The 24,763-nt window shown below is 38.0% G+C and overlaps 2 protein-coding genes across 5 annotated transcripts in view; one reads left to right on the plus strand and one right to left on the minus strand.

The window, feature by feature from the left end:
- Positions 1-10,677, plus strand: part of col5a2b (collagen, type V, alpha 2b) — a 25,806-nt gene extending 15,129 nt beyond the window's left edge. For both annotated transcript variants that reach the window (XM_042757884.1, XM_042757885.1), the window contains exons 28-54: positions 94-147; positions 368-421; positions 596-649; positions 1,269-1,322; positions 1,468-1,512; positions 1,613-1,711; positions 1,930-2,037; positions 2,423-2,476; positions 2,628-2,681; positions 2,880-2,933; positions 3,033-3,086; positions 3,179-3,286; positions 3,577-3,630; positions 3,769-3,822; positions 3,945-4,106; positions 4,289-4,396; positions 4,561-4,668; positions 4,759-4,812; positions 4,905-5,012; positions 5,214-5,267; positions 5,498-5,605; positions 5,689-5,742; positions 5,844-5,951; positions 6,314-6,638; positions 8,063-8,250; positions 8,423-8,665; positions 9,833-10,677. In XM_042757884.1, coding sequence (XP_042613818.1) covers positions 94-147; positions 368-421; positions 596-649; positions 1,269-1,322; positions 1,468-1,512; positions 1,613-1,711; positions 1,930-2,037; positions 2,423-2,476; positions 2,628-2,681; positions 2,880-2,933; positions 3,033-3,086; positions 3,179-3,286; positions 3,577-3,630; positions 3,769-3,822; positions 3,945-4,106; positions 4,289-4,396; positions 4,561-4,668; positions 4,759-4,812; positions 4,905-5,012; positions 5,214-5,267; positions 5,498-5,605; positions 5,689-5,742; positions 5,844-5,951; positions 6,314-6,638; positions 8,063-8,250; positions 8,423-8,665; positions 9,833-9,979 — 2,667 coding nt within the window. In that variant the 3' untranslated portion in view covers positions 9,980-10,677. The remainder of the gene's footprint in view (positions 1-93; positions 148-367; positions 422-595; positions 650-1,268; positions 1,323-1,467; positions 1,513-1,612; positions 1,712-1,929; positions 2,038-2,422; positions 2,477-2,627; positions 2,682-2,879; positions 2,934-3,032; positions 3,087-3,178; positions 3,287-3,576; positions 3,631-3,768; positions 3,823-3,944; positions 4,107-4,288; positions 4,397-4,560; positions 4,669-4,758; positions 4,813-4,904; positions 5,013-5,213; positions 5,268-5,497; positions 5,606-5,688; positions 5,743-5,843; positions 5,952-6,313; positions 6,639-8,062; positions 8,251-8,422; positions 8,666-9,832) is intronic.
- LOC109091705 (PTB domain-containing engulfment adapter protein 1-like) lies at positions 10,403-21,577 on the minus strand. 3 transcript variants are annotated; one of them, XM_042757887.1, is made up of 11 exons: positions 21,374-21,546; positions 20,795-20,866; positions 19,639-19,737; positions 16,554-16,691; positions 16,346-16,462; positions 14,972-15,058; positions 14,540-14,725; positions 14,062-14,197; positions 13,620-13,714; positions 12,920-12,930; positions 10,403-11,485 (listed from the first exon to the last, which is right to left on the minus strand). In XM_042757887.1, the coding sequence occupies exons 1-11, from the start codon at positions 21,494-21,496 to the stop codon at positions 11,464-11,466; spliced, it is 1,086 nt and encodes a 361-aa protein (XP_042613821.1). In that variant the 5' UTR covers positions 21,497-21,546; the 3' UTR covers positions 10,403-11,463. The 3 variants fall into 3 exon arrangements, with proteins under 3 accessions (XP_042613821.1, XP_042613820.1, XP_042613822.1); XM_042757886.1 differs by lacking the exon at positions 12,920-12,930 and having other exon boundaries at positions 21,374-21,577; XM_042757888.1 differs by lacking the exons at positions 12,920-12,930; positions 14,540-14,725 and having other exon boundaries at positions 21,374-21,520.
- Positions 21,578-24,763: the final 3,186 nt, after the last annotated feature.

The following is a 24,763-nucleotide window of genomic DNA, read 5'->3' on the forward strand; positions in this document are numbered from 1 at the left end:
TTATAAAGTTTCATGTGATGATTTCCCCCTTTATCTTGTGTTTTCCTATTATGATTTTTTTTTATTTTTATAAATGTTTTTCTGAATATGTAGGGTGATCCAGGAAAAGCAGGAGAGATAGGATCATCAGGATCTCCAGGACAAAGAGTGAGTTCTGGCTTGCAGTTATGGTGCAACATTGTCGTGGCAACCTTAAAACTTACTGCAACTTTTCACAACAAGCTATTTTAAATATCATTTTTCTTTTTGTGTAAATGCTTCTGTTGTAGTATTTCAGATGGCCTGTCAGTGCTGGTATTGTAGTGCGTATTGATTTAAAAGTCAAGTCAATCATTAGGATTTGAGATGATAGTTATGATTCCTGCAGGGACCTAATGGAAAAGATGGCGAAGAAGGTCCAGCTGGAACTCCAGGACCTCCTGTGAGTCTTCCAATTAATAATTTATGGTGCATTTATGGCTATTTACATTTTCTGTATATTTTGGTTAGTTGTTTTCTTAGCTATCTCAGCTATTTCAGGTAATACATCTGAGTGGTACATTATTAAGAGGAGGAGCTTACAATATACGGTTGGTTTTATTGTATTTTGTTTCAGGGAGTAGCAGGAAAGAGAGGAGAACAGGGACCTCCTGGACTAACTGGCTTCCAAGTATGTTCTTATTTTTTTGGTTTTGGTTCCAGTCAGAGATGACTTTTAAACGTGACCCACACTGTCCAGATAGTCAATGTTTAAATGTTCTTAAAGGGGTCATATATATACACAGACACACACACACACACACACATACAAAACGGTCCTTCAGAGGTTCTTTGGGGTGCTTGAGGTACTATATAGCACCGCTGCTGTATAAAGAAACTGTTAAGTCAGTATGTTTCATCAGCGGATCTTTGGGATGGTTGAGGTGCTATATAGCATCACTGCCATACAAAGAACCCATTAAGCCCCTGTATGGCTTTTTAAATGATCTCTTATTCTCTCTTAGTCTTTTTGTTTAGTTGGGGAAAGGATTAAAAAACAACATTATGAAAAGAACATATAAAAAGTGGGAAAACCCATCAAATATTGTATTGCTTCTGGTTGTGTGTAGCACCTGCTGCTCTGCACAAAAGCATTTTGGGTATGGACTTGACTAACAGTACACATGGAACACATGGGACAAAAATAGTACAAATATATAATCCTTAAATATTTCACATCTGTAAGTAAATTTGATTTGATTTATTCCTGGAAGAGTTACAGTACATATTTTATTATGCTAAAATTCTAGGGTTTACCTGGACCCCCAGGACCACCAGGAGAGTCAGGAAAACCAGGTGATGAGGTGAGTGCATCATTTCTTTGTGCTCTTTTACCTGATCACTGTATTCTGGTCTTTACTGCATGTCATTTCTGCTCGTGAGGAAGGACACAAATTGACTGAGATTGAGGATTAAAGAATCTTATGACTTTTATTTTTTTCCCCTCAGGGTATCCATGGAGAGGCTGGTGGTGTGGGGCAGACTGGTCCAAGGGTAAGCCTGTTGTACTTACACTGCAGTGTATCAGTGCACAGCATTTAGAAGTGCACATAAACAATCTCATACTGTTTGTTTTTATCTGTTGTTTTTGTAGGGTGAACGTGGAACCCCAGGAGTGAGAGGTGAACCTGGACCTAATGGTTTACCAGGGCTCAAAGGAAGTGCAGGAACCCCTGGACCTGATGGTCCCAAGGTTAGAGCCAGATTTTTACTCATTAGTAATCATCAAGATAGCTGCATGCCTCTATGCATGCATTTAGTTCCTAAAAGATGACAGAATTACACCACTTGCATAACTGTAACGAATAAAAGAAATGGATTAACTGAATGCTTTCACCATTGTAAAAACACTTTATTGTAGTTTTGTGGACACCAATATAATAATCTTGACACACGTTAATGGCTGTGCAGGGTAAACCAGGTCCACCTGGAATTGTTGGAGAAGCAGGAGCACCAGGCCTACAGGGCATGCCAGGAGAGAGAGGGATAACTGGACCAGCCGGGCCTAAAGGAGAAAGTGTGAGTATGTCTCTGAGAGATAAGTGAAAACGGGTCTGCTTCATCAAAGGCTTTGGCAAATGTTAAACATTTGTCCATGGATAACAAATACAGTATAGATTTTAGTTTCATTCTTTCCAATCAGTGCAGCAATATTGCATATATTAAAAGCCCTGGTGGGTAAAGCTCTGTGAAGCATGGCGGTTGACATACTGGATGACTTGCTAATATCCTCAGGCAGGAAGTTAATATTCTCTAATATTAGTATCTGTGAAATATTATCTGTGTGGTGCTCTGAAGTAGAGATGGAAACCACATCTGTAACATATCAAACAGAATTTTCTCTGTTTTTCTTATCAATTTGCAAAAAACCTTGTGTTTTAATACTCTTTATCTGTTTTCTCAGGGTGCAGTGGGTGATAGAGGCACAGAAGGGGCAGCTGGCAATGATGGGGCTCGAGTGAGTGACAGAGCCATAATTTACTGGAAAAATTTAACCAACCAGTCAATCATTTGCAATTCAGAAATATACACATTCAAATTTTATTATCCATTTCTGAATACAGCAAGGGTCACAAAGAAACTAAACAAAATGTCATTGATGTCTGTAGGGATTACCTGGTCCTGTTGGACCTATTGGACCAGCTGGCCCACCTGGGGAGAAGGTTAGATTTTTTTTAATTTATTTACTTTTTTAAATAGATTTAGCTAAGTGGTAAATTGACCCTGTCTGTTCTGCCTCATGGTGTGTTTGTCTGCAATACTAAGACTTTGATGTTTCTTTTGTTTCTTAGAAGAACTAATTAAAAATTACATTTTACAGCTGTTGCTAGATGTACTCATAACTGATTGTTCAATTACAGGGAGAACAAGGCCCAAGAGGCCCTTCTGGATCTCCAGGCTCCAGAGCAATGGCAGTGAGTACAGCAGTTTACCAGGAGAAAACCTGACCTTTCATGTTTGCTGAAGTTCTTTTCTCATGTGGTTCACAATTCCATTGATGTATTGTGTTTTAGGGTTCACCTGGTGAGCCTGGTCCTACTGGTCCTGTTGGGTTTGCTGGACCTCCTGTAAGTCCATCCATCCATTAATTCACCCATAAAAACATATTTATTAATATAATATGGTATAAGTTGTAAATATTGTCATGTATTTGTGGTAGGGTCCCGATGGTCAGCCGGGAGTTAAAGGTGAAACTGGAGAGGACGGTGCAAAGGGAGAGACTGGGTCTCCAGGGCCTCAGGGAATGGCAGGAAAACCTGGACCACAGGTGAGCAAAATGATTGATACACTAAAAAAGTACAGTAAAGAGTGGTACAAAAATATATTTCAAATAAATAATGTTATTTTGGTCTCTATTCATATATTCATATATTCTAGTCATATATGTCTATATATATATATATATATATATATATATATATATATATATATATATATATATATATATATATATATATATATATATATATATATATAGCGTGTAGTAGTAGTGTGTATATGTATAGACTATTGGTACCTTAGGAAACAAAAACATGTATAAACATAATGCTTTTTTAGGGAGTGGTTGGAATTACAGGCCTCAAGGGTGGCAGAGGAACTCAAGGAGCAGCTGTAAGTTACAATAATCATAGTATCAAAATCATTTTTTATCATCTTAGACATGCTCAGAAATACTCAGTAACTGGATCCTCTTACTTTTTTTGTTCCTCACTTTTGTGGAATCCTCTTTGGTTTTCTTCTTTTGCTAAAGGTCCCAGTGGTTTCCCGGGATCCCCAGGCGGTGTCGGCCCAGTAGGCTCTGCTGTGAGTGATTCCATAATACGGATTTAATATGGAAGCTAGTCCTTCGTATAGTATTTGCAATGTGTTAGATTCTTTTCGACCAATAAAACATTTGTGGACTCTTACACTGATATTATTTTCAGGGTCCAGTTGGCGAGCCTGGTCCTATTGGAGCCCCAGGTAAAGAGGGCCCACACGGGATTCCTGGAGAACCTGGAGGTCCTGGCCGGCAGGGTGAGCGTGGTAACCCTGGACCTGTTGGTGGCCCTGGAGACAAAGGTGAACCAGGAGAGGACGGACTGCCAGTATGTGATACCTTAATACTCAAATTTGAGTTTTTGCAGGACAGTTTTTGGCTTATGTCATTCATATATAAATCATGAAAAATAAACTATTATTAAACTATTTTTTGTTTAATGCTACAGAATTATAATGAAATCACATTAATACTCTATCCAAAACTTATATACTTCTTTAACTTTCTTAGGGACCAGATGGGCCACCAGGACCTGCTGGAACTCCAGGACAGAGGGGAATTGTGGGTCTTCCTGGAATGAGAGGAGAGCGTGGTATGGATGGCCTTCCTGGACCTGGGGTAGGGCACCACTTCTACCTTCTTGTCATGCAAGCAAATATTTAGAAATTTTTCTGGAATTACATTTCTCAGCCTCTAGTTGGTTGTTTGTTTAATTGGTCAAAGATGATGATTTAATTAATGCCAAAAGTGAACTTCTTTGACACTCTGTTTGGTTTTTAAAGGGTCCACCAGGAAAAGCTGGCACCCCAGGTTCTCAAGGAACCAAAGGTGGTGCTGGACCGGCTGGTTTGCCAGGAGCAGCTGGACCCAGAGGAGATGCTGGCCCAGAGGTATGAGATATCAGCGTGAAAAGTACACCGTCAAGATAATTGATAACATATATACAAAACATTACCTTGATAAATTCCTTCTTAAACTAGGGTTTGGCTGGAGCTGATGGAATTCAAGGAGCTGATGGTATCATTGGACCCAGAGTACGAACCCATTCAACATTTGACACAGTCTTATTGAAAAAATGTTTAGTCAAATAAAACCAAGTTCAAATGATATGTTAACTTGCTTTCAGGGTGACAGAGGAGACCCAGGACCAGAGGGTCTTGCAGGTGGTCAGGGAGCACCAGGAAACCCAGGACCTGTCGGAACTCCTGGAGGCCAAGGACAGAGTGGAGATCAGGTTTGTTTCCTGTATCCATTGCTGACAATTAACTGAAGACTGATGTTTCAGAAATATATTTTTAAATGCATTTAAACTGACTTTTTTTTTTTTTGCATAATGTAATGTAACAAAAGCACTTCTTTCATCTTGTCAGATTTTAAATAGCTATGCTGTATTTTTATTCTATTTATTTTTTTTTTTGTTCAATTTTGCTGACAGGGTGCAAGAGGTCCACCTGGTTCTGATGGTCCAGCAGGAACCAGAGGGAAAAAAGTAAGTCTGCATATTTACATACTGATAAGGCCAACTTTATCATTTTCAAATATGAAATATAGCAAATGATAATGATAGCAAATGAGACTCTGAACTCTGAATTCACACAGTTGAGATATTTGAAAAAAGAAAATGTTACCTAATGAAGAGCCAATTTGTGGAAATAACACAAGGGAAACCTACAATCTGTGTTTATCATCCAAGTGAAAATGTCTTCTAAACAACCTTAGGGACCACAAGGACCAATGGGAGACAAAGGTGACAAAGGAGATGCGGGTGAGCGAGGTCAGAAGGGCCATCGTGGCTTCACTGGACTCCATGGGCTTCCTGGAACATCAGTACGTATAATTGACAATATATCACCTGTAACACAATACAGTAACTATCTTCTGATAATTATCTGTCAATCAATTCCATCCAGGGTGCTCCAGGGGATGATGGTGCTGTAGGAATCATTGGACCAAGTGGCCAAAGAGTAAGCAACCAATTCAACTATCATTCAACTTTGAATTCTCAAAGCACCAGCAATACACATGCATGTTGAACATAATTGAATACTGAACATGTCATTATTAGGGACCCCATGGCCCTGTTGGTCCACCAGGAAAAGAAGGTAATACAGGTCCACCTGGAGCAGTGGGGGCCCCTGGAACTCGAGGTGCCTCTGGAGATATTGGACCTGAGGTGAGGCATGAGATTATGTCTATGATGCATTTTATGTATATAATGAGATGGGTTCTTCTTGCTGAAACAGCTTAAACCAGTCTTATGAAGTTTGCAGGTCTCGAGAGGTTTTGGGCATTTTTCACATGTGACCATGCTGTGCATTCAATCACCATCTCAGATGCAACAGAAAATCTACAATTAATAAAGGGTTTTTGTGTCTCTTTTTCCAAATGCCAATTTTCCATCTTTAATGACTCATAATCAGATACACTTTATACTTCATGACTCATAACCATGATTAATTACCAGATGCTGCTAATGTGATTAGATGTTTAAACACTAATGTTCAGCATAAACATTATTCACCCATCTGTCTGTAGGGACCCCCTGGAGAACCCGGCCCACCTGGACCCCCAGGTTCACCTGGCCCCCCTATAGACGCTGTGGATGACCTTTATGGAACAATCTTCGACCTCGATATCGAATCCGAGCCAGAGGAACCTCCCCCACCCCCACCAGAGTTTAACGAGGATGAGGCAAGGCCCAATAACGGATCTGATGTGGTTCGGGTCGACAGTGAAGTTCACTTGTCTCTGAAGAGCTTGGGAAGTCAGCTGGACGGCATGCGCAGTCCTGATGGCACTCGCCACTATCCTGCCCGCACGTGTTGGGACCTAAAGCAGTGCTATCCTCTGAAGAAGAGTGGTGAGTAATACAAACAGACACGCAATTTAGAAGTAGCTCCGAATACTTCAGTTTTACTGACCCTGATCAGGTACAGCATGAATTGGTATATATTGATTTTCATGTGATGCATATCTATAGGAATATTTCACAAAAAAGCAAAGTTCTATAATCATTTACTCACCCTCTTGCCATTCCAAAACCACATTACTTAATTTTTAAAAAATAAAATAAAAAAGTCAAACCTGACATGATGTGTCTTGATCTATGGACATTAATGATTTGAATTTTGGTCTGTTCCAAGCTTTTGTATGGCTTCAGAATGCTTGTAATATAACAAAATGCAAAAAGACGTTATTCGTCATGTTTTGCAGTAGCCCAAACTTTCTTAAAATAAGATCATTCTACCTGATAAGCAATGAAAAAATGCATAAGATATCAAGTGTTCTGTTTAGAGAATCTGCACTGGCAGGCTTGTTTAACTGGTTTTAAGTGTAAGCCTAAATTTTTTATACCATTTTTAGAGCCCCTGTTCCCAAAAAACTTGTATTGTAAGAAAAAGAGCCAATAACTACTTCTGTGTTCCACAGAAGAAAAAATATCAAATGGGTTTAGAATGAACATGAGAAAACCTTATAGTAATAAACATTTTAGTTATTAACAGTTTTTTTCACATTTTCTGCAAACCACTTTATGGTCCCCGGGAGTCCTTAGAACACCATTTAAAAACCTTTTTTAAACCTTTATGTCTGTGTGTGTGTGTGTGTGTGTGTGTGTGTGTGTGTGTGTGTGTGAACAATATCATGGGGAAAAAAATACAGGAACTGAATGTTACAGGCCTTTAACCACAATCTAACTTTAGAAACACCTTTAACTTTAACATCTCATTTATGTAATTAACACAGTTATGGAACACCAGCAGGCATTGTGTGAGAAAGTAATGTCCTGCCCAGTCAACAATGCACATTAAACAGTGTTCCTAAGCAGAAATAAACAAGAATGGCTTTAACTGGAGGGTAGAAAGACATAAAACACAGCTAACCAATATAAAAAGGTTATGTTGTATTTGACAGGAATTACCTGCATTATTCCCAACCTTTAAGGAGAATTCATATATGAACAGACAAGTTAAATCAAAGTCCTATTATGTCAGGCATAAAACAAACACAGCGTCCCACAATAAGCATGCTCATACCATATTAGGAAACTGATGGGCGGTCATCTGCCAGTGAGCTGAAACTAAATCTGGATAATTAGCCCACACCAAAGATTTAGTTACCAATATTCAAAATCCACAAATCTAAATCATATACAGTAAGTACAGAAAAGCCACACGAGAGTCAGAATCCAGTGTGAGATACATTATATAATAATAAAAAAAAACTTTTTCATGCCAGTGTATGTCAAGTAAATCAAGTATGACTTCTTTTCCCAATGTATCACAGGTGAATACTGGATAGACCCAAATGAGGGCAGCCTTAAAGACGCCATCAAAGTGTACTGTAATATGGAAAAGGGGGAGACATGTATACCTGCCAACCCTGCCAGTATTCCACGAAAGAACTGGTGGAGTTCACGCTCCAGCATACCAAAACCAGTCTGGTTTGGAGCAATCATAAACCGGGGAACTAAGGTTGATATGATTACAATGATGACCATTTCAATTCAAATCAAAAAAGGAAATTACGAATAAGTAAAGTTAAACATATTGCCCTGTATAGGTCTCTAAAAGCATGTCTCATTGTGCAACTACAGTGTGCAGTTAAATTTACTGTATACCCTGACCTTTTATTACTCCTCTTCAGTTCACCTATGGAAACAAAGAGACACCAGCTAATGCTGTATCCGTCCAGTTGAGATTTCTCCGTCTGCTGTCAAAGGAAGCAGCACAGACCATCACCTATCACTGCAAAAACAGTGTGGCATATAAAGATGAGAAGAACAGCAATCTGAAGAAGGCTTTAGTCCTAAAGGCTTCTGATGGACAGGACATAAAGGCATATAGCAACAACCGTCTGAAGTACACAGTCTTAAAGGACGGCTGCTCTGTACGTTCAGATTTTTGACTTTATATTGTTTGATAACTATTATTTGCATAAAATGAAAATCAACGTTTGGAAAGCTACTTTGCAAATTGTAGCTTGGTAGACCAAAAGCTAATCATATATATTCAAGTAGTTAAATCTTTAACCTTTAAAAAGTAGTAGGCTACACAACCATGAAACTTTTTAAGGCAATGTTTTAAATATGTATTTTGATATTTTGAACTTATTTATAAAAGTTTAGAATAATTAAGACTTCATGTTTTAAAAGAAGTCTCTTTTGCCCACCAAGGATATATGTGCTTGATCAAAAATACAGTAAAAGTAGTACAATTGATAAATACATAAATGCATACATACATACTGTACATAAAAATAAAATAAAAATGTAAAATATTTTTTCTATTTTGATTTTAAAATGTAATCTATTCCTGTGATGGCAAAGCCTGAATTTGCCATTTGAGATCCACTCAGTGTCTCATGATCCTTCAGAAATCATTTTAATATGCAGATTTCTTGTAAATGTTTGTGGTAAGTTAGGGTTAGGGTTTCCTGTACTTTTATCCAGCAGACACATTAAAATTATCAAAAGTCACAGTAAAGACATGTATCATTAGACATGCAATCATTTCTATAAGAAATAGGAGAAAAAAAATTAAATCTTTATTATTCCAAACTTTTGACTGGTATTGTACTTTACTAAATAAATTTACTAAATTAATACAACCAATTTAAATGAAAAAATGTACTGTAGCTATTACTGTAAATGTTATTATTACATCTACTATTTACATTCACACTGAAAAAATTAAATGTGTGCTGTTGGGTGCTAGTAGGTGTTCCTACATGACTCAAGTGTCCAACTGTATCACATTAGATCACTGTTCATTTTTACTGGTAGGTTCTGGATTACTTCTATCTGCATTTGCATAAAGATGTCACATTGCTAAATTTTGCTCTGCTAATCACTCATTTCATCTCAGTGAATGACTTGTGGTCATTTTGCTTCTTCAAATTGCATCATTTGAATCAGTGTGAACGATCCTTGAGTTAGTTAGTCCCCAACGCTGATGACAATGTCAAGAATAGTATTCTGTAAGCATTTTAATTTATGCAAAAATTCATCCAATGAAAAATGACCTCACTATTCTTCCTCTTTGTTCTTCCCTCCAGAAACCCAACGGTGAATGGGGCAGGACTGTCTTTGAGTACCGCACACAAACGCGTTCACGGTTGCCCATTGTGGACTTGGCTCCAGTGGATGTAGGTGGGAAAGATCAGCAGTTTGGCATTGATATCGGCGATGTGTGCTTCTCATGAAACCAAGGATAAAAGCATCATCATTTGGACTTGAGCATTCAGCCAATACAGTATTTATTGTGAACACCATCTGTAAGGGCCTTGAGGAATTTCTGACCTTTATTTCATGATTATTCATGATGGTTTCCACTAACCTGTGGTGTATGAGTGCATGAGAGACTATGGACCCTTTAATTTATGTGTTATACACCAAATGTGTGAAATCATTCATTTAAATTAATTCAAAAAGTAATGTTTTACAAATTTGACTGTGCCTTGCCTGTCTAAACTGTATGTTGTTTTATAGATGTTGTTCACCCTTAAATTGCAATCATTTCAAGTGGATTTTGAAGGTCAAGTAGAGAGATGAGTTTGTTTGTATTGTATTAAAGTGGGATAATTATTCAGGACAGCACATCTGCATTCAATTCCCCAGCAGTTCTCTTTCAAAGGCTTGAAAACGACTGTTTTTTTTTTTGTTTTTTTTTTTTGATAGCAAACTGTTGGACAGATGATTTATTTATACTTTACTATTAATGAGAACTCTCACATAAACCAATGCCGGTCTCATTAAAAGGCTCATTAACCCATAATACATGCCAAAGAACTCTTTATCCCGCTTTTTACAGCACAGGCCCAACTGTACTCTTAAAGGGGGGAAGGGGGTGTCAATTGTTTGTAATGAATACCAAATTAAACATCTGAATTCCTTTTCAACAGACCTCCATTGATTTTTACCATGAATAAATGTCTGAAAACAAGAACTCTTTTGTTAGAGTTACTGTTTGTGGTTGTTTAAAAAAGAGCACAAGGCTAATATAGTTTTCTATCAGTTTTCTTTTATTCACCACCAAAGAGCATGTGAGACGCATTTAACAAATATTAAAACAGCCATCAATGAAAATAAAAAGGATCTGAACATCAGGAAATATAAACCTCAGCAATGATCTTGCTGAACATATCAAAGACCCACCAATTTTTAATTCTTTTTTTTTATTTCAAGGCTAATAAATCTTTTTTTTAGATACATTACAGGTTATGATTGCACCATTACAACATGAGCAACTGCCTCCAACCACCTTATCTTTTTTTTCCATAATTTGGTATAAAAGATTCTAAACAACTTTTGGCCATGAATGAATGCGTCTTTGAATTTAAACAATCTAAATTTGGTTCGAACATTTTTAGAAAGGGCTACAGTATATTTTGTTTCTCTCATTTTTCAACAGTTTCTGTTATAAGATTAAGAAGTGAAAATACACAAATCATAAAATGTATGTACAATCTTAAATGCTGATTTTATCTTAGAAAAATAGAAATGACCTCTACAGACTTTTTTGAGGCTCCTGCAACATTTCTTTCAAACTCAATTCAGAATCAAATATTTAATATGCAATATATTTTGAAGATTTTGTGATGAAGAATCACAGCATTTACAAAAATGTCTTTTCAAAATCAGCATTGGCTGTCCACCTGATCCAGAGAAAACACCGTCCCCTCTAGAGTCAGTCCCATTTGGAACCCCTCCTATGCAAAATATAAGCAAAACTGTGAGCTCAATATAAACACACAACAAGGTCAATGACAAAGCTAAATTGAGGTTTAGATAACACTATATAATAACTTTCATTATTAACATTACAACAAACATTATCAAAATGCATAATAGATCAGCAGTTTATTTACATTTAAAGGTGCTGTATGTAGGATTGACACTGAGTGGTTGAACTAGGTATTGCAGTCCAAATTAGAATTTTAGCCCCTCCTCCTCAGACTTGACGCACACACAGGTTGCCAGATTGATGACACAAACAGGAACGGGCGCACTTGACGATGAATTAAATGAAATACGCTGTGTTTTCTGCAAACTGGCAACCTGGGGTGCCGAAATACAATTGGGTAAACTGGCAGTGGGCAGGTTTCACAAACCAAAACAGAGACCGACATTCCGGGCCAGAATGCACATTTTCAAAGGAGAATAACTGACTGTAGCTGTGTTTTTCAGATAAACAAGTATGTTAACTTAGCACATTTCTTAAATATCTGCAAACATATTATAGTATTTTTATGCTTTAGTCAAAAACTTACATACAGCACCTTTAAGGTTTTCTTTAAAATTTTAAAAACCACAGTAATGTCTGTTTTACATCATCACTGCAGTGTAACTCCAGCAGGATTTTTTATTTAGTTTCACACTCAACAGCTGTTCTTCTGCATCTGTGGTTTTGAAATGTTGACTTTCATGAATGCAGTCACAATACATGCAGCCAATAAGAATCTCTAGTCTCTATGGCCCGGTTTCACAAACGGGGCTTAGCTTAAGCCAGGACTAGACCTTAGTTAAATTAAAATATTTAAGCAACTATTACAAAAATGCCTTACAAGCAAACATTACAGGTGTGCATCTTGACACAGAACAATGACATTGACATTTTTTAAGATATGTCAGAGCAAGATATTTTCAGATGAGACAGCTCAAACATGCATTTTAGTCTGGAACTAGCTTAAGCCTCGACTGTGAAACCAGGGGTATGAGTGCTAATTTTAACCAGATAATGCATTTTAATGTTTTATTTTTTTCTGCATGCACATTACAAAAATAAGCTTAGGGCTGAAACTACTTGCAGCTGCACAGTTCTGCTAATATGTGTGCGTAAATCATGTTTTTTAGTCTGAAAAAACATTGAGACAGCATGCATACAATAATCAGCACCACAAAGAATCTGCAGATCTCATGGACATACAGTAATTCTTCAAAGCCCTTTGACTCTGATGATTATACTTTCTCACAAAGAAAGGTGCAGAAAATGTAAAAAAAAAAAAAAATTGTAATTAATAATTAACACATACAATACAATAAAAAAATATATAAACCAGTCATGCTTGTAAATTGAAATATAAACCATATCAAACAATAGAGGAAACACTGTGAGGATCAACCACAAAAGAACATGTACAAACCATCTCTGCCGCTGAGAGGTTGGGGGTGGCATTCAAGGTAAAAGGAGAGATGAAGATAATTGAATTATTCAGGATTACAAGGTTTACAGACACAGAAGTGCAAATGACACTTATAGAGTCCAATAATCTCATAACAGGTACGATGTGCTCAGAAATGGAAACTTCCATAATCCTCTGGATTACTGAAATCGGAATTAAAAACAGTCTAATACAGTGGGGTAAGAGCTGCCAGCCAAATACTACATCCTTTGATCTAATAATATTGTCTGCCAATCATGTTGGCTGCTTCTGCTGTTTATATGTTTATGACACATTTCTCGTTCCAGTATCAAGAATTCTGTCATAATCCTACTTCAAAGTATGTAAGCAACAGGTTCAAAATTATTTACACCAACATTTTTAGCATATTGTGTCAAAGACTAAACTTTTTGATACATACAAAAGTACCATGGTGCAGTTGTAATACATATTGTGCTTCAATCCTATAATGTTTATTACTTGCATGGTAAAGCTTTAACAGAATAAAAATAGGGATGCATAATATATTATTACCATATCGATCATCTGTTTTTTTTTAATTATCAGCCATTTCTCCATTATTTGCCATAACATGAAACTAATCATCATATTGAACGGAATTTAAATATTGTTGCATAACTAAATTAAAGATAAAAAAAAAGAAACGACTAAACATGTTCACCTGCATCTCATCCAGTTTGGACTGGATGTCTGGGGTGAAGACAGCATCTCCACAAATGAACGGATCAAATGGTTCTATTCCAAACAGGTCGATATCTACAGCACAAACAGACAAACTAGTAAATCATTTGTCATTTAGCAGAAATTTAGCAATAGCTCATGGATCACCACTTGCAAAAATTATATTTATACATACGAATATGAATGAATATATAATTAATGTATACATACAAAACAACAACAATCTATCAGTGAAATTCACAGCCGCATATACTAACAAATGTCTCTGTTCAACATCTATACTCTGGCTTCATTTGTTTCCAACTCAAATGGACCCTTTTATGGAGAAGCATATTACATTAGCAATTATGGATTTTGCCTTCAGGTGCTTGAAAGTGTAACACATTCATCTAAGAGAGACAGCAAAAATAAGGAGCCCCCACCTCTGTCTTTTTTCGGAGGCAGGTACGGAGATGAGATGCTGTTACAGTTCAGCCGTCTTGTTATTGGAGATTCGGGGGTGAATGGAACCATATCAAATATGTCAGTAGAGGGCGCTCTAGCTTGTATGCTTCCAGCCTAATAACATGGATATCAGAGTAATATGTTTGTTAAAGGCATCAAAACCAGCCTAACTGTATGATAAGCATTTAAATGTAAATTCAATTAAATGTATTCATTTTATCAGTGCTTTTTCCAGTTTTTTTCCTTTTTTCAGTGGTTCTCAAAAAGTGTGGAGAATTCCCTATCTACCCTTCACCTTTCAAATTTACCACACTGATGACAAACATGAGAACCAATGAGATTAATGACAACAGAATTTCCATTATTTTGGGTGAACTATCCCTTTAAGTAGGAAAAATTGTAATTGAATCACATGCAAAGTGCTCTGTGTTTTTTTTTTATGTATGGGACATTTACACGAGGTCGTGGCACGATGCAACCACTTGTGGGCTGTGAGTGGGTGGGCTTAGCAGGTGGCGGGGTGAGCAAGCTTGCTGATTGGCTGGAATCGGGTGAGCTGACAGGTGTTAGAGTGACAGAGGCGATCTCTAGGCTGGACAGTGATGTGACATCATCACCACACCAGGACAAGGCAGGCGGCTTCTGCAAAATGCACGGCTCATTAGAGACATGAACATGCAGGTGCTGAAAAATGGCACTGGGGGTTGGGGAGAGAGAGAGACAAAGATAGATTGGAATGGAGAAAAGGGGCAACAAATGGCAGGGTAGATAAAAGAGAAAAACAAACACATTTTGATGAACTGAAAGAGAGCAGAATCATTGAGGTTGGCAGGAAACAGCAGCATTTGACTGGAATGATATGCAAGTCTCATTTCCTACTGAACGTACTGGTGAACAGCGAGAATCCATCAGCTGATCCTCCAGCTCCTTAAGCTTCTTCTTCAGTTTTGAGTTCTCCATCTCCAAATCCTGAATTTCAATTAACATAAGCACATTGCACAAAAAGATTCACATTTTCATTTGTCAGTCACATTTTGCATAAGTCTTTGGGATACAGGACGCCCCTGCAGCCTGCTCTCAGGATTATGAGCCAGTGAAATTCTGGTTACATCTATACTGGTATTTACATTTCAAAGGAAGCTGCTTTTTAAGTGCCATACAGTATAAATTATGAAAATGAGCATTTATGCAGACATTGTAATGTGGCATACAGTAAATGTATTTACAATGGAATCAGAATCGAGGAGTGCTAAATATCTGAATCTTCTGCAAAGCTGTTAAAAAGATTAAATGCTAAGCATATATATATATTTTTTTAAAGTAATAATTGTTAAAATGGGCCTGTTGCACATGTAAGCAGCGCTTTTTATATTTTCAGTATTCACTTATGCCATGCGGATTCACAGATTGACATTATCAAAGTTTGTAGTATGCAATACTGAACAACCCAAATAATAAGTTTCTTCCCCCTTTCTAAACCCTTGTGTGCACCAGTCTACATAGTTTGCTCCCCATATCTCCCCAAGCACTGTCAGATACATATTTTCTACTATTTTGCCTATTTAATTTCTCAGTTCTATACAAATCATTCAAAAACAACCGCAAGCTTTCCTCCATGTTGTTGTTTGTTGACATGTTTCAAGAATCAACTCTCAAACTGATGGGTTTTTCTACAACTTCAGGCATTTTTATGTCTCAGGGGTCGATTTTTTAATAAAAGCTAACAGCTTTTATCTTGAAGATAATATTAAAACAGTCTTGGAAACTTTTTATGGAAACTATGCTTTCATGATTTACTTTTGCCACTTTTTAAATAACTTATATATATTATCATTTTACCCTCATCCCAGACCCACATGCAGTCTTAAACTACTAAAATCCCTAAAAATTATTAAATGTGAAAAATATATTAAAAGTTAAATACACACTAAAAATTTCAATATTTATTGTGTGAAAATTACAGAAAAAAAAAACAATTGTAATCACACAAAAATATTGCCTCTAATAAAGTGTACTTGGTTACCAGAGACTGCATGCTTGAGCTGAATCTATACACACTGCTGGACACTGTTAGTGGAGAGACTGAAAAATAGTGAAAAGTGTGTTTCGTGTGGGTAAAAGAAAGTTATTTTCTAAAATTCCACAGTGGCCAGAAGTGCCCACAGTTGAAGAATCCCTCAGGTATGAGTGTGTTTAAGTGAGAATGTATTCTGGGAATGTATATCTACATCTCGAACGTGTGAGCAAGAAAAAAAAACTTACTCGTTTCTGAAGGTTTCCAATCTGTTTTCTCGTCTCTACATCTTTTCCACCAGACTCTAGGAACTTTTTGTAGGCGAGATCAAAGGCTTGTCCAATAGCAAGAGTGATCTCCTCCGCCTGGGTGAGATTTGCACACATTGCAATCATGAAGCAAACCAGGTTTCTGTCTATGTAACTTCTGTTAGATATTACAAGCTTATTTACTTACACATTTTTCACTGTCAAACACGTAACACAGGTGTTTCTTCGTCTCGGGTTCTGTGCAGATAAAGGTGAAGATTCTTTTATCTGTTTTGTCGTCTGCACAGAAGGACATTCTGTGAAGTTGGCAGTTATGCTGCATCTCCTGGAACAGGAAGAAGAGTTGAACTAAGATGAAAAGCTCACTGGTATGACTGACCTATTTTGAAACAAAAAACAACAAATCGAAAACAGCCTGGAGGAAAATTTTATTGCTCAGAGGTTTATGTTTTTAAGTCTCTTTATGGCTCGGGAGAATTAACTGTGTTCTCATTTATGTTTCAACAATTATGTTTATTAAATTTTTTCAGAAGTTTCTCAAAAATTAACAGGAAAAAATGTTTAAAATTTTTTGACACAAGCTTTTACATGCATTTTACATGCATAAGAGGTATTATTTATATTGTTTTAAAAATTGGTAGGGATGGGGAAGCGAGAATTGTTATGAACTACATTGAAACTTGAGGCCACAATAATTCTAAAATAACGTGAAAATCTAAAATAACATGTTGTTTTAAAGGAATGGTTCACCCAAAAATGAAAATATATCCACCCACAGGCTATCCAAGATGTAGATGAGTTTGTTCCTTCATCATAACAGATTTAGAGAAATTTACCATCACATGATTTGCTCATCTAATGGATCTTCCGCAGTGAATGGGTGCCGTCAAAGTTAGAGTCCAAACAGCTGACAAAAACATCACAGTAATTCACTTCATAAGATGTTTGATGGACTGGAGTTATGTGAATTATTGCAATGTTTTATCAGCTGTTTGGACTCTCATTCTGACGGCACCCATTCACTGCAGAGGGTTCATTAGTGAGCAAGTCATTTAATGCTAAATTACTCCAAATCTGTTCCAATGGAGAAACAAGCTCACCCACATTTTTAATGGCCTGAGGGTGAGTCATTTTTTTTTAATTTCCACTTGGATGTAAGTGTGATCCCTCATCTATAAATTATATTTCATGACAATCAAGTTTGTTATTTAGTGTTTAGTTTGTGAGAAATCATTTATATTTTATTAATTTCAAATAAATCATTTTCTTTTAAATTTACATCCAATAAAAAAAATCTTTGATATGGACAAACACAGTGTGCATTTGAAAGGGACAAGTTTATAAGTTTATAAATTGTAAATTCATTACTGAATTGTAAATGATGATTGATAGAGAATATTTACAGAAAAGTGTTTGTTTCACAGTATAATGTGTTTTATGCATTCACACTGTATGTCTTCTCACTCATTCAAACTGACAAGCGCTACAGCATAATAAACTCGTTGAAGTCTAACGAGGGATACGGCAATAAAATTTCAAATACAATTGCAAATTCACTTAGTGTTAGACTTTCCCCGCTGAGCATTAAATGCCCAGAAGCAATCTTGATTATTATCCTTGGTTATTACTGATTTCCCATGACCAGATACTGTGACTCTATCTACAACAATATCTCATGCATAGGGTGGCCATATGCGCCGTTCATACGGGACACATCCCGGCCAGGATTTTAATATTGTTTTAATAAAGTGTTTTCTAGTCGGGCTACCAAAATGTATCACCACTCTGCCCAACAGCCTACATAAAATGCAGATCTCCCGCGGGTCCTTTAAAATTCTTAAAGTGAGTAGTATCAAACTTAAGGCCATAAAAGTTTGAAATATGTTAAATGGTATAAGAAATGTCTTAATTGTAATTTATATTTTCAAGAGGTCTTACAGTTGGGGACGGAAAACAAGAGTCGCAATACAGCTGGATTAAACTTCAAAATGCAATGATGTCTTCGAATTAATATGAGCGCTGCACGCTTCAAGTCAAAACACGGTGCGCATGTCTTTATTTGAATGTATCTGAAGGAAACCGACTGTCCTCAGAAACGTGTTGTTGACATTTTTATTTCATTTTACCTATAATTCCTGATAAAGCAGTGTTTATGAGCACTGAGCTGCTTTGTTTACAGCCATTACCGGGGAAACCGCAATATTTCAGCGCTCCTAAAGCACCACCTCGTGGCAGAGAACGAGTCTGCCTTTCCAACAAGCCTTTCTTGTTGTTTATGATCAGATCAATGCAAATATCAACTCATGTTTTTAAGCAGCAAAGAAGTTAATGTGCCTTCTAAAAATCTAAACAATTAAGACAATAATATTTATAAGTTTTAAATTGACAAAATTTATATGCTTGATATATCCCTTTTCATAAAAATGGTCTAAAGGCTAAAATGCTGTTGTATAAGATTTTTGTTTTTTGTTAAAACCTGTATCTGAACTGTAAATCATGTAATTTTATGGCTCAGTACTGTATGTTACCACAGACATTGTCCAACACCACTCATACGGTGTTTATTTTACTTGTGCAGCTCTTAAAATGGGTTATAAATTGCCTTAAATTTATTTGTAAAAATTCTGCAGATACCCTGTAAATAGTGAAATAAAAAAATCTTCTTTTATTTGGGCTAGTTAAATACATTTTCTGGCTACCAAAATCTCAAGAGTACCTGCCCGAAGAGCTACCAGGGATTTTGAAATTTTGCGAGCCCTGTCATGTTACACATGACAACAGAAACTATTTCTCATGTGAGAAGATTCTCCTATTAAACAACCTGCCCGCTTTGCTTTTGAAATGGAAAATGGGCATTCATGATTTTTCTAACAACTACTGTTCACAGACATTGGCTTTCTTTTCAGATCCTGACCTATTTTGCGATTTAGTTACTTTAGCTGCTGAATTAGTTAAATTATTTTAGTATTGGAAAGAAATAATTCTGCCAGTTGTGCTAACGGCACTTAATTGGCATGACATTAAACAGTAAATGTTTAAAAGATAAGATAGCACATTTAATTTTCTGCTAAATTGCATTTCATTGTTCTGTCAGAGCAGGTGTGAGGATGGTAGTGCGGTAGTTCATTGGGATGAATAAATTACTGTGACTTTTCAAGTCTAAAGTAGCACCGGCATGCATGGAATCACATCAACAATATGGTTTTATATTTATTCATAAAGCACTTCCTCTGACTGAACATAAGATGATTTTTATATTAAAGAAAACCTACCTTGGTTTTAGGGTCCAATATCTTCACACCATATATAGAGATCTGAAGCTCCACTTTAGGAGTTTTTTGCCCCTCTGACTTCTTGATGTGCCTTTGAAACTAAGGAAGCAAAAGTGATTCAGCACATGCTGTGCAAATACATACTATCAGTGGAAAAGCAGTCAGAGCTGGGAGTGTTCACCATTTTTTAAAGGCTGCTGGAGAGCAGTAGAGCATCAGGTGAAATGAGGTGCTCAAACACATCTCTAGAGCAATGCACTGACCTGCAGAAAGTCCAAAGCTGGACATAAATTGGGGCGAAAGAAACTTCGCCCAGGAAAAGGACATTTTTATTGTGCCCTTAATCTGTCCCCTAAAAATCCCACCGTGAATGAATCACAGCTTTATTTCAGTCTCATAAACAGTTTTCGTTATAAGCAGAGTCCTGTGTATTGACTGTTTGGTTCAGTTATTAAATAAAAACACAGATGTTTCCAAAAGATATTTACGTTTTCTAAAAGAAATGTGAGGGAGTTTGGCAGTGTTAGGGTTGCCAGGGTTTTTCTATGAATTTGCTAAGGCATTGCTAGGTGGTTAATCAGCTGAAAAGACCCACTTAAAACTCTCTATAATATTCTTGTCCCAAAATATGTCTCAGGTCCCTCATTCAGTGTAGGTCTATGGGATTTTTTTGAAAGTAGCTTCATCGTTCACTAGGAGAAAATCATAAGCAAGTCACTCTAACTCTAACTCTAAACAGGTTAGTGTAGTCTTTAGAATATTAATATCAGCAACAGTATTAATGATGATTGAAGACAAATGATCATGTAAAATATAACAATAAAATACAGAATATTAATTTATAATAATTAGATATGAAAAAATTAAGAATCACTATTCAATTATTATAATTTCATTATATTTTATCAGATTAATTATATAAATTATTGTTTTACCTACCAGCTTTTGTCTTGTGTTAACTGGCACTCACATAAAATTGAAATGCAGCTTGAGCCTGTTATATGAACTTTGGAAGTGAACTTGGCCTTTTAAAATGTCTGTATATTTGCATTTAATTATCACAGCCGTTATTGCCCCATAAACAGGCGAGAAGAACCGTGAGTATGTTTTATATCCCATAAATGTTCAGAATAGTGGAGTGCTGTGCACACACAACCTTCAGCTTCCTGACGGCCACACGGACCATGTCTGTCCCTTTGGGCTGCTCCACTTCTGTGATCCCCAAGAACTACATGAACACACAGTAGACACAAACCACAAACCTTAAAACATTAGTTATGCGTCAATTTAATGTATTTTGTATGTATTGGTGAATGGGTTGATTAGCATAGGTGTGTGTATTATTTTGTTCTTGCTGCTGGAGATAAAAACTGATGAAGGTCAGAGAAGGGGAGTTCTGGGAGCTCTCATAACACTCCACACTCACACACACACACGCACACACACACACACACACACACACTCTCAAGTGCATTTATTACAACTTCAAACATCACTACATCCATCATAGCAACAGCTTCAGTGAAGCAGGCTATCTCTCACACACCTAACGCACACACATCTCACATCCCAAAGTCAAAGATATAGTGTACACAGTGGTATGCAGTGTGCATTTGCTGTTTAGGATGGCCCACAGGGTGCCTGAGTGTGTGTATATGTCCCCCCACTGTGTAGTAAATATAGCAGAAGCAGAAAGAACCACAGGAACAAATAAGAAATATGTCTCAAACTCTACCTTTGCATTATACACAACATGACTTCTCACCAAGGTTTCAGGTGTGTGCATGCTGGGTTTATCTGGATCAAAGAAGAGAGAAAAAGAATTTAGGTCTAATGGCAGATGACTGACATTTTCCATTTTCCAAGTTTGGAATTTTTCTAAATCAAAATTATAGTTACTGACTTAAAAATTGCCATACAGTCACAATTTAATGCAGGCTTTGCATTATATTAAATAATATTTAATAATACTTATTTACATTATTTATCATTTGATCATTTATCATTTACATGCATTTAAGTTTATGTCACTCCATGTGATTAAAAAGTCAATGTATCTTTTCTGTGCTGCATTGCTGTCCAAAGATGGCCTTATTCATTGAACATTTAATTTATTATTTTTTTTTTTTTGTGGTCGCCCCAAACTTTTTAATACATCACAGAGGCACCATAAATGAACTCTATTTACACAGGAATTACAATCACTGGAACCTTTAAAGTTGATTATTGGTTCTGCACAGCCGACATTGCATATTTACCTCAGAGACCCCTTAAAACTCTCAACATCAACATAGATCTGTTCCTCCCCCAATTTAAATGCTTTAAACATTAAACAGTAAGCACACCAAAGATTCAAACACAAAGAAAGCTTTTCTATGTTCTTCTTTCTAGGCATTTTTTAGCAAGGTGTGTAATGTGAGGATAATACACTGTGATGCAGTACTTGAGATCACAGCAATGCACGGCATGAATAAATTTAACTGATTACTCTTGTTTTTATTTATGCCGCTGTTGTTGCATTTGTTGTCACTTTAAATTACTTTTCATGTGGTGATTAATCAGACCTCATCTTTTAATTAAATGTGTTCTTGTGGTTGTCACTGTTATTGTGGTTGGTCTGTTAAATGTAGAGGTCCATGCGCATCTTGTTTAATTAGACGAGGAGTTTTTAAACTGTTCCAGGGACCCCCGGCAACTGCAAGGACGCACTAGGGGGTCCACAGAAAAGGTAACAAGAAATAGTGTAGTAAATGGTTACATTTTCCTAATTATTACATAGTAATAAATGAAAGTTAAAAAGTACAGTTTACCTCTTTTACCTCTTTCTCTATATTGGTCAGAAATCATTAGGTAACAGGGTTGTAACAATACACGTTTTTGTACCTAAATTGTTTGTCTTTCATGACGGTACATTAAAAACATTGACTTAACTGTAATGAACAGTGATAAAAAAAAAAATAAGGTACCAAGCTGTTAGTGTACCATTACTATTCTATGATAAATCACAAATTATTTTATTCTACCAATGGATACAATTTCTTTAAGAGGTAGTAAATATTTTCCAGATAATGTTTTTTTAAGATGTTTTTTTTAAGATGCTGACTGAGTGCGTGTGTGTGGTATTTGTAGTGCAGAGGTGATTGACTGTTGATGAGGGTCAGGTGGAAGTGCTCAGTACTCAGGTGAGGGCGTGCGCTGTGATTGAATGGAGGTGGAACCTGGCGTGTCTGTAACAGTACCCCCTCCCCACGGCCCGCTCCTGAGGGCCGAGGACCCCGACGACGTGGTGGACGTCCTCTTCCTCTGGGAGCTGGCCTGTTAGGATGACTGGAGTGGAAGGTGTTTAGTAAGTTCGGATGTCATTGCGTGGGACCCATGAACGTTCCTCTGGACCATATCCCTCCCAGTCCACTAGGTATTCAAGTTGTCCACCACGCCGCCGGGAGTCCAGGATGTCTCTTACTTCGTAGGCAGCACCGTCTTCAAGGAGGAGTGGAGGGGGGGCTTCGCCAGGTTCTGTGGAGGCAGAAACAGAGGGATGGTGAGGCTTAAGGAGAGACACATGGAAAGTGGGGTGAATCTGGTACTCAGGTGGTAATTGGAGTTTGTAAGTGACCGGATTGATCTGCTCAAGGATGGTGAATGGGCCAATGAATCTGGGACTTAGCTTGCGGCAGGGCAGGCGCAGGCGGATGTCCCGGGTGGACAGCCAGACCTTCTGACCGGGTTGGTATGCCGGAGCCTCGGATCGGCAAAGGTCGGCTGTCATCCTGCGCCTTTGTAGGGCCCGTTGGAGTTGGTGGTGGGCCGCGTCCCAGACCCTCTCGCTCTCCCGAAAGCAGTAGTCGATGGTGGGGACATCCGAGGGTTCTCCTGACCAGGGGAAGAGTGGAGGTTGGTAGCCGAGCACGCACTGGAATGGAGTGAGTCCGGTGGTAGGTTGTCGCAGGGAGTTCTGTGCGTGACAGAAGGTACGGAGGAAGCGTCCAATCTCCTGAACCTTCCTCTCCATCTGCCCGTTAGATTGTGGATGGTATCCAGAGGACAGACTGATGGCCACACCTAGGAGCGAATGGAATGCTTTCCATACCCGGGAGATGAACTGAGGACCTCTGTCTGAGACTATGTCTTCTGGGATGCCGAAGTACCTGAAGACATGGTTAAATAGTAACTCAGCCGTTTCCATGGCCGTGGGCAGACCTTTCAGGGGGAGAAGACGACATGACTTAGAAAATCTGTCCACTATGACAAGAATGCAGGTATTATTATCTGAGGGAGGAAGATCAGTAATAAAATCCACCCCTAGGTGTGACCACGGGCGATTAGGGACGGGCAGAGGATGGAGCTTGCCTGATGGTAGATGGCGTGGGCTTTTAGAGACGGCGCAGTCTGTACATCCGTTCACGTACCTTTCTGATGTCAGAGGCCATGTTGGGCCACCAGAAGCGTTCCCTTAGCAACGAGAGGGTTTCATTGACCCCTGGGTGACCAGTGCCAAGAGATGTGTGAGCAGAGTGAATGAGTGGAGTGCGCCGTGTCCTGGGGATGTACTGGTGTCCCGGTGGGCAACCCGGCGGGGTGTTGGTAGCCGGATCGGATGGAGGAAGAGTCTCGGCAGACCAGGTAATGGGGCTGATGATGACTTTTTCTGGGAGTATGGTTTCCGGTTCTTCTAGGTTTTCTTCAGGGGCGTGACACCGGGACAGGGTGTCAGCCTTCACGTTCTTAGCCCCTGGGCGATACGAGATGGTAAAATGGAAGCGGGTGAAGAATAGTGCCCAGCGAGCCTGTCTTGGATTTAGCCTCTTGGCGACCCGAAGATACTCAAGGTTCTTGTGGTCAGTGAGAACCAGAAAGGGGTGTTTGGCTCCCTCCAGCCAATGCCTCCATTCTTCCATGGCCAACTTGATGGCCAACAGCTCACGGTTGCCGATGTCATAATTTACCTCTGCCGGGTTGAGCTTCCGGGAGAAGAAGGCACATGGGTGGAGGCAACTGGGATTCCCCTGCTGCTGAGATAAGACTGCTCCCACTCCGGTAGTAGAGGCGTCGACTTCAACGACGAAGGGTCGGTTGGGGTCAGGATGGACCAGGAGTGGAGCGGTCATAAATGCCTTCTTGAGGG

Source organism: Cyprinus carpio, chromosome A6, assembly GCF_018340385.1.
Source record: "Cyprinus carpio isolate SPL01 chromosome A6, ASM1834038v1, whole genome shotgun sequence".
Lineage (NCBI taxonomy): Eukaryota > Metazoa > Chordata > Actinopteri > Cypriniformes > Cyprinidae > Cyprinus > Cyprinus carpio.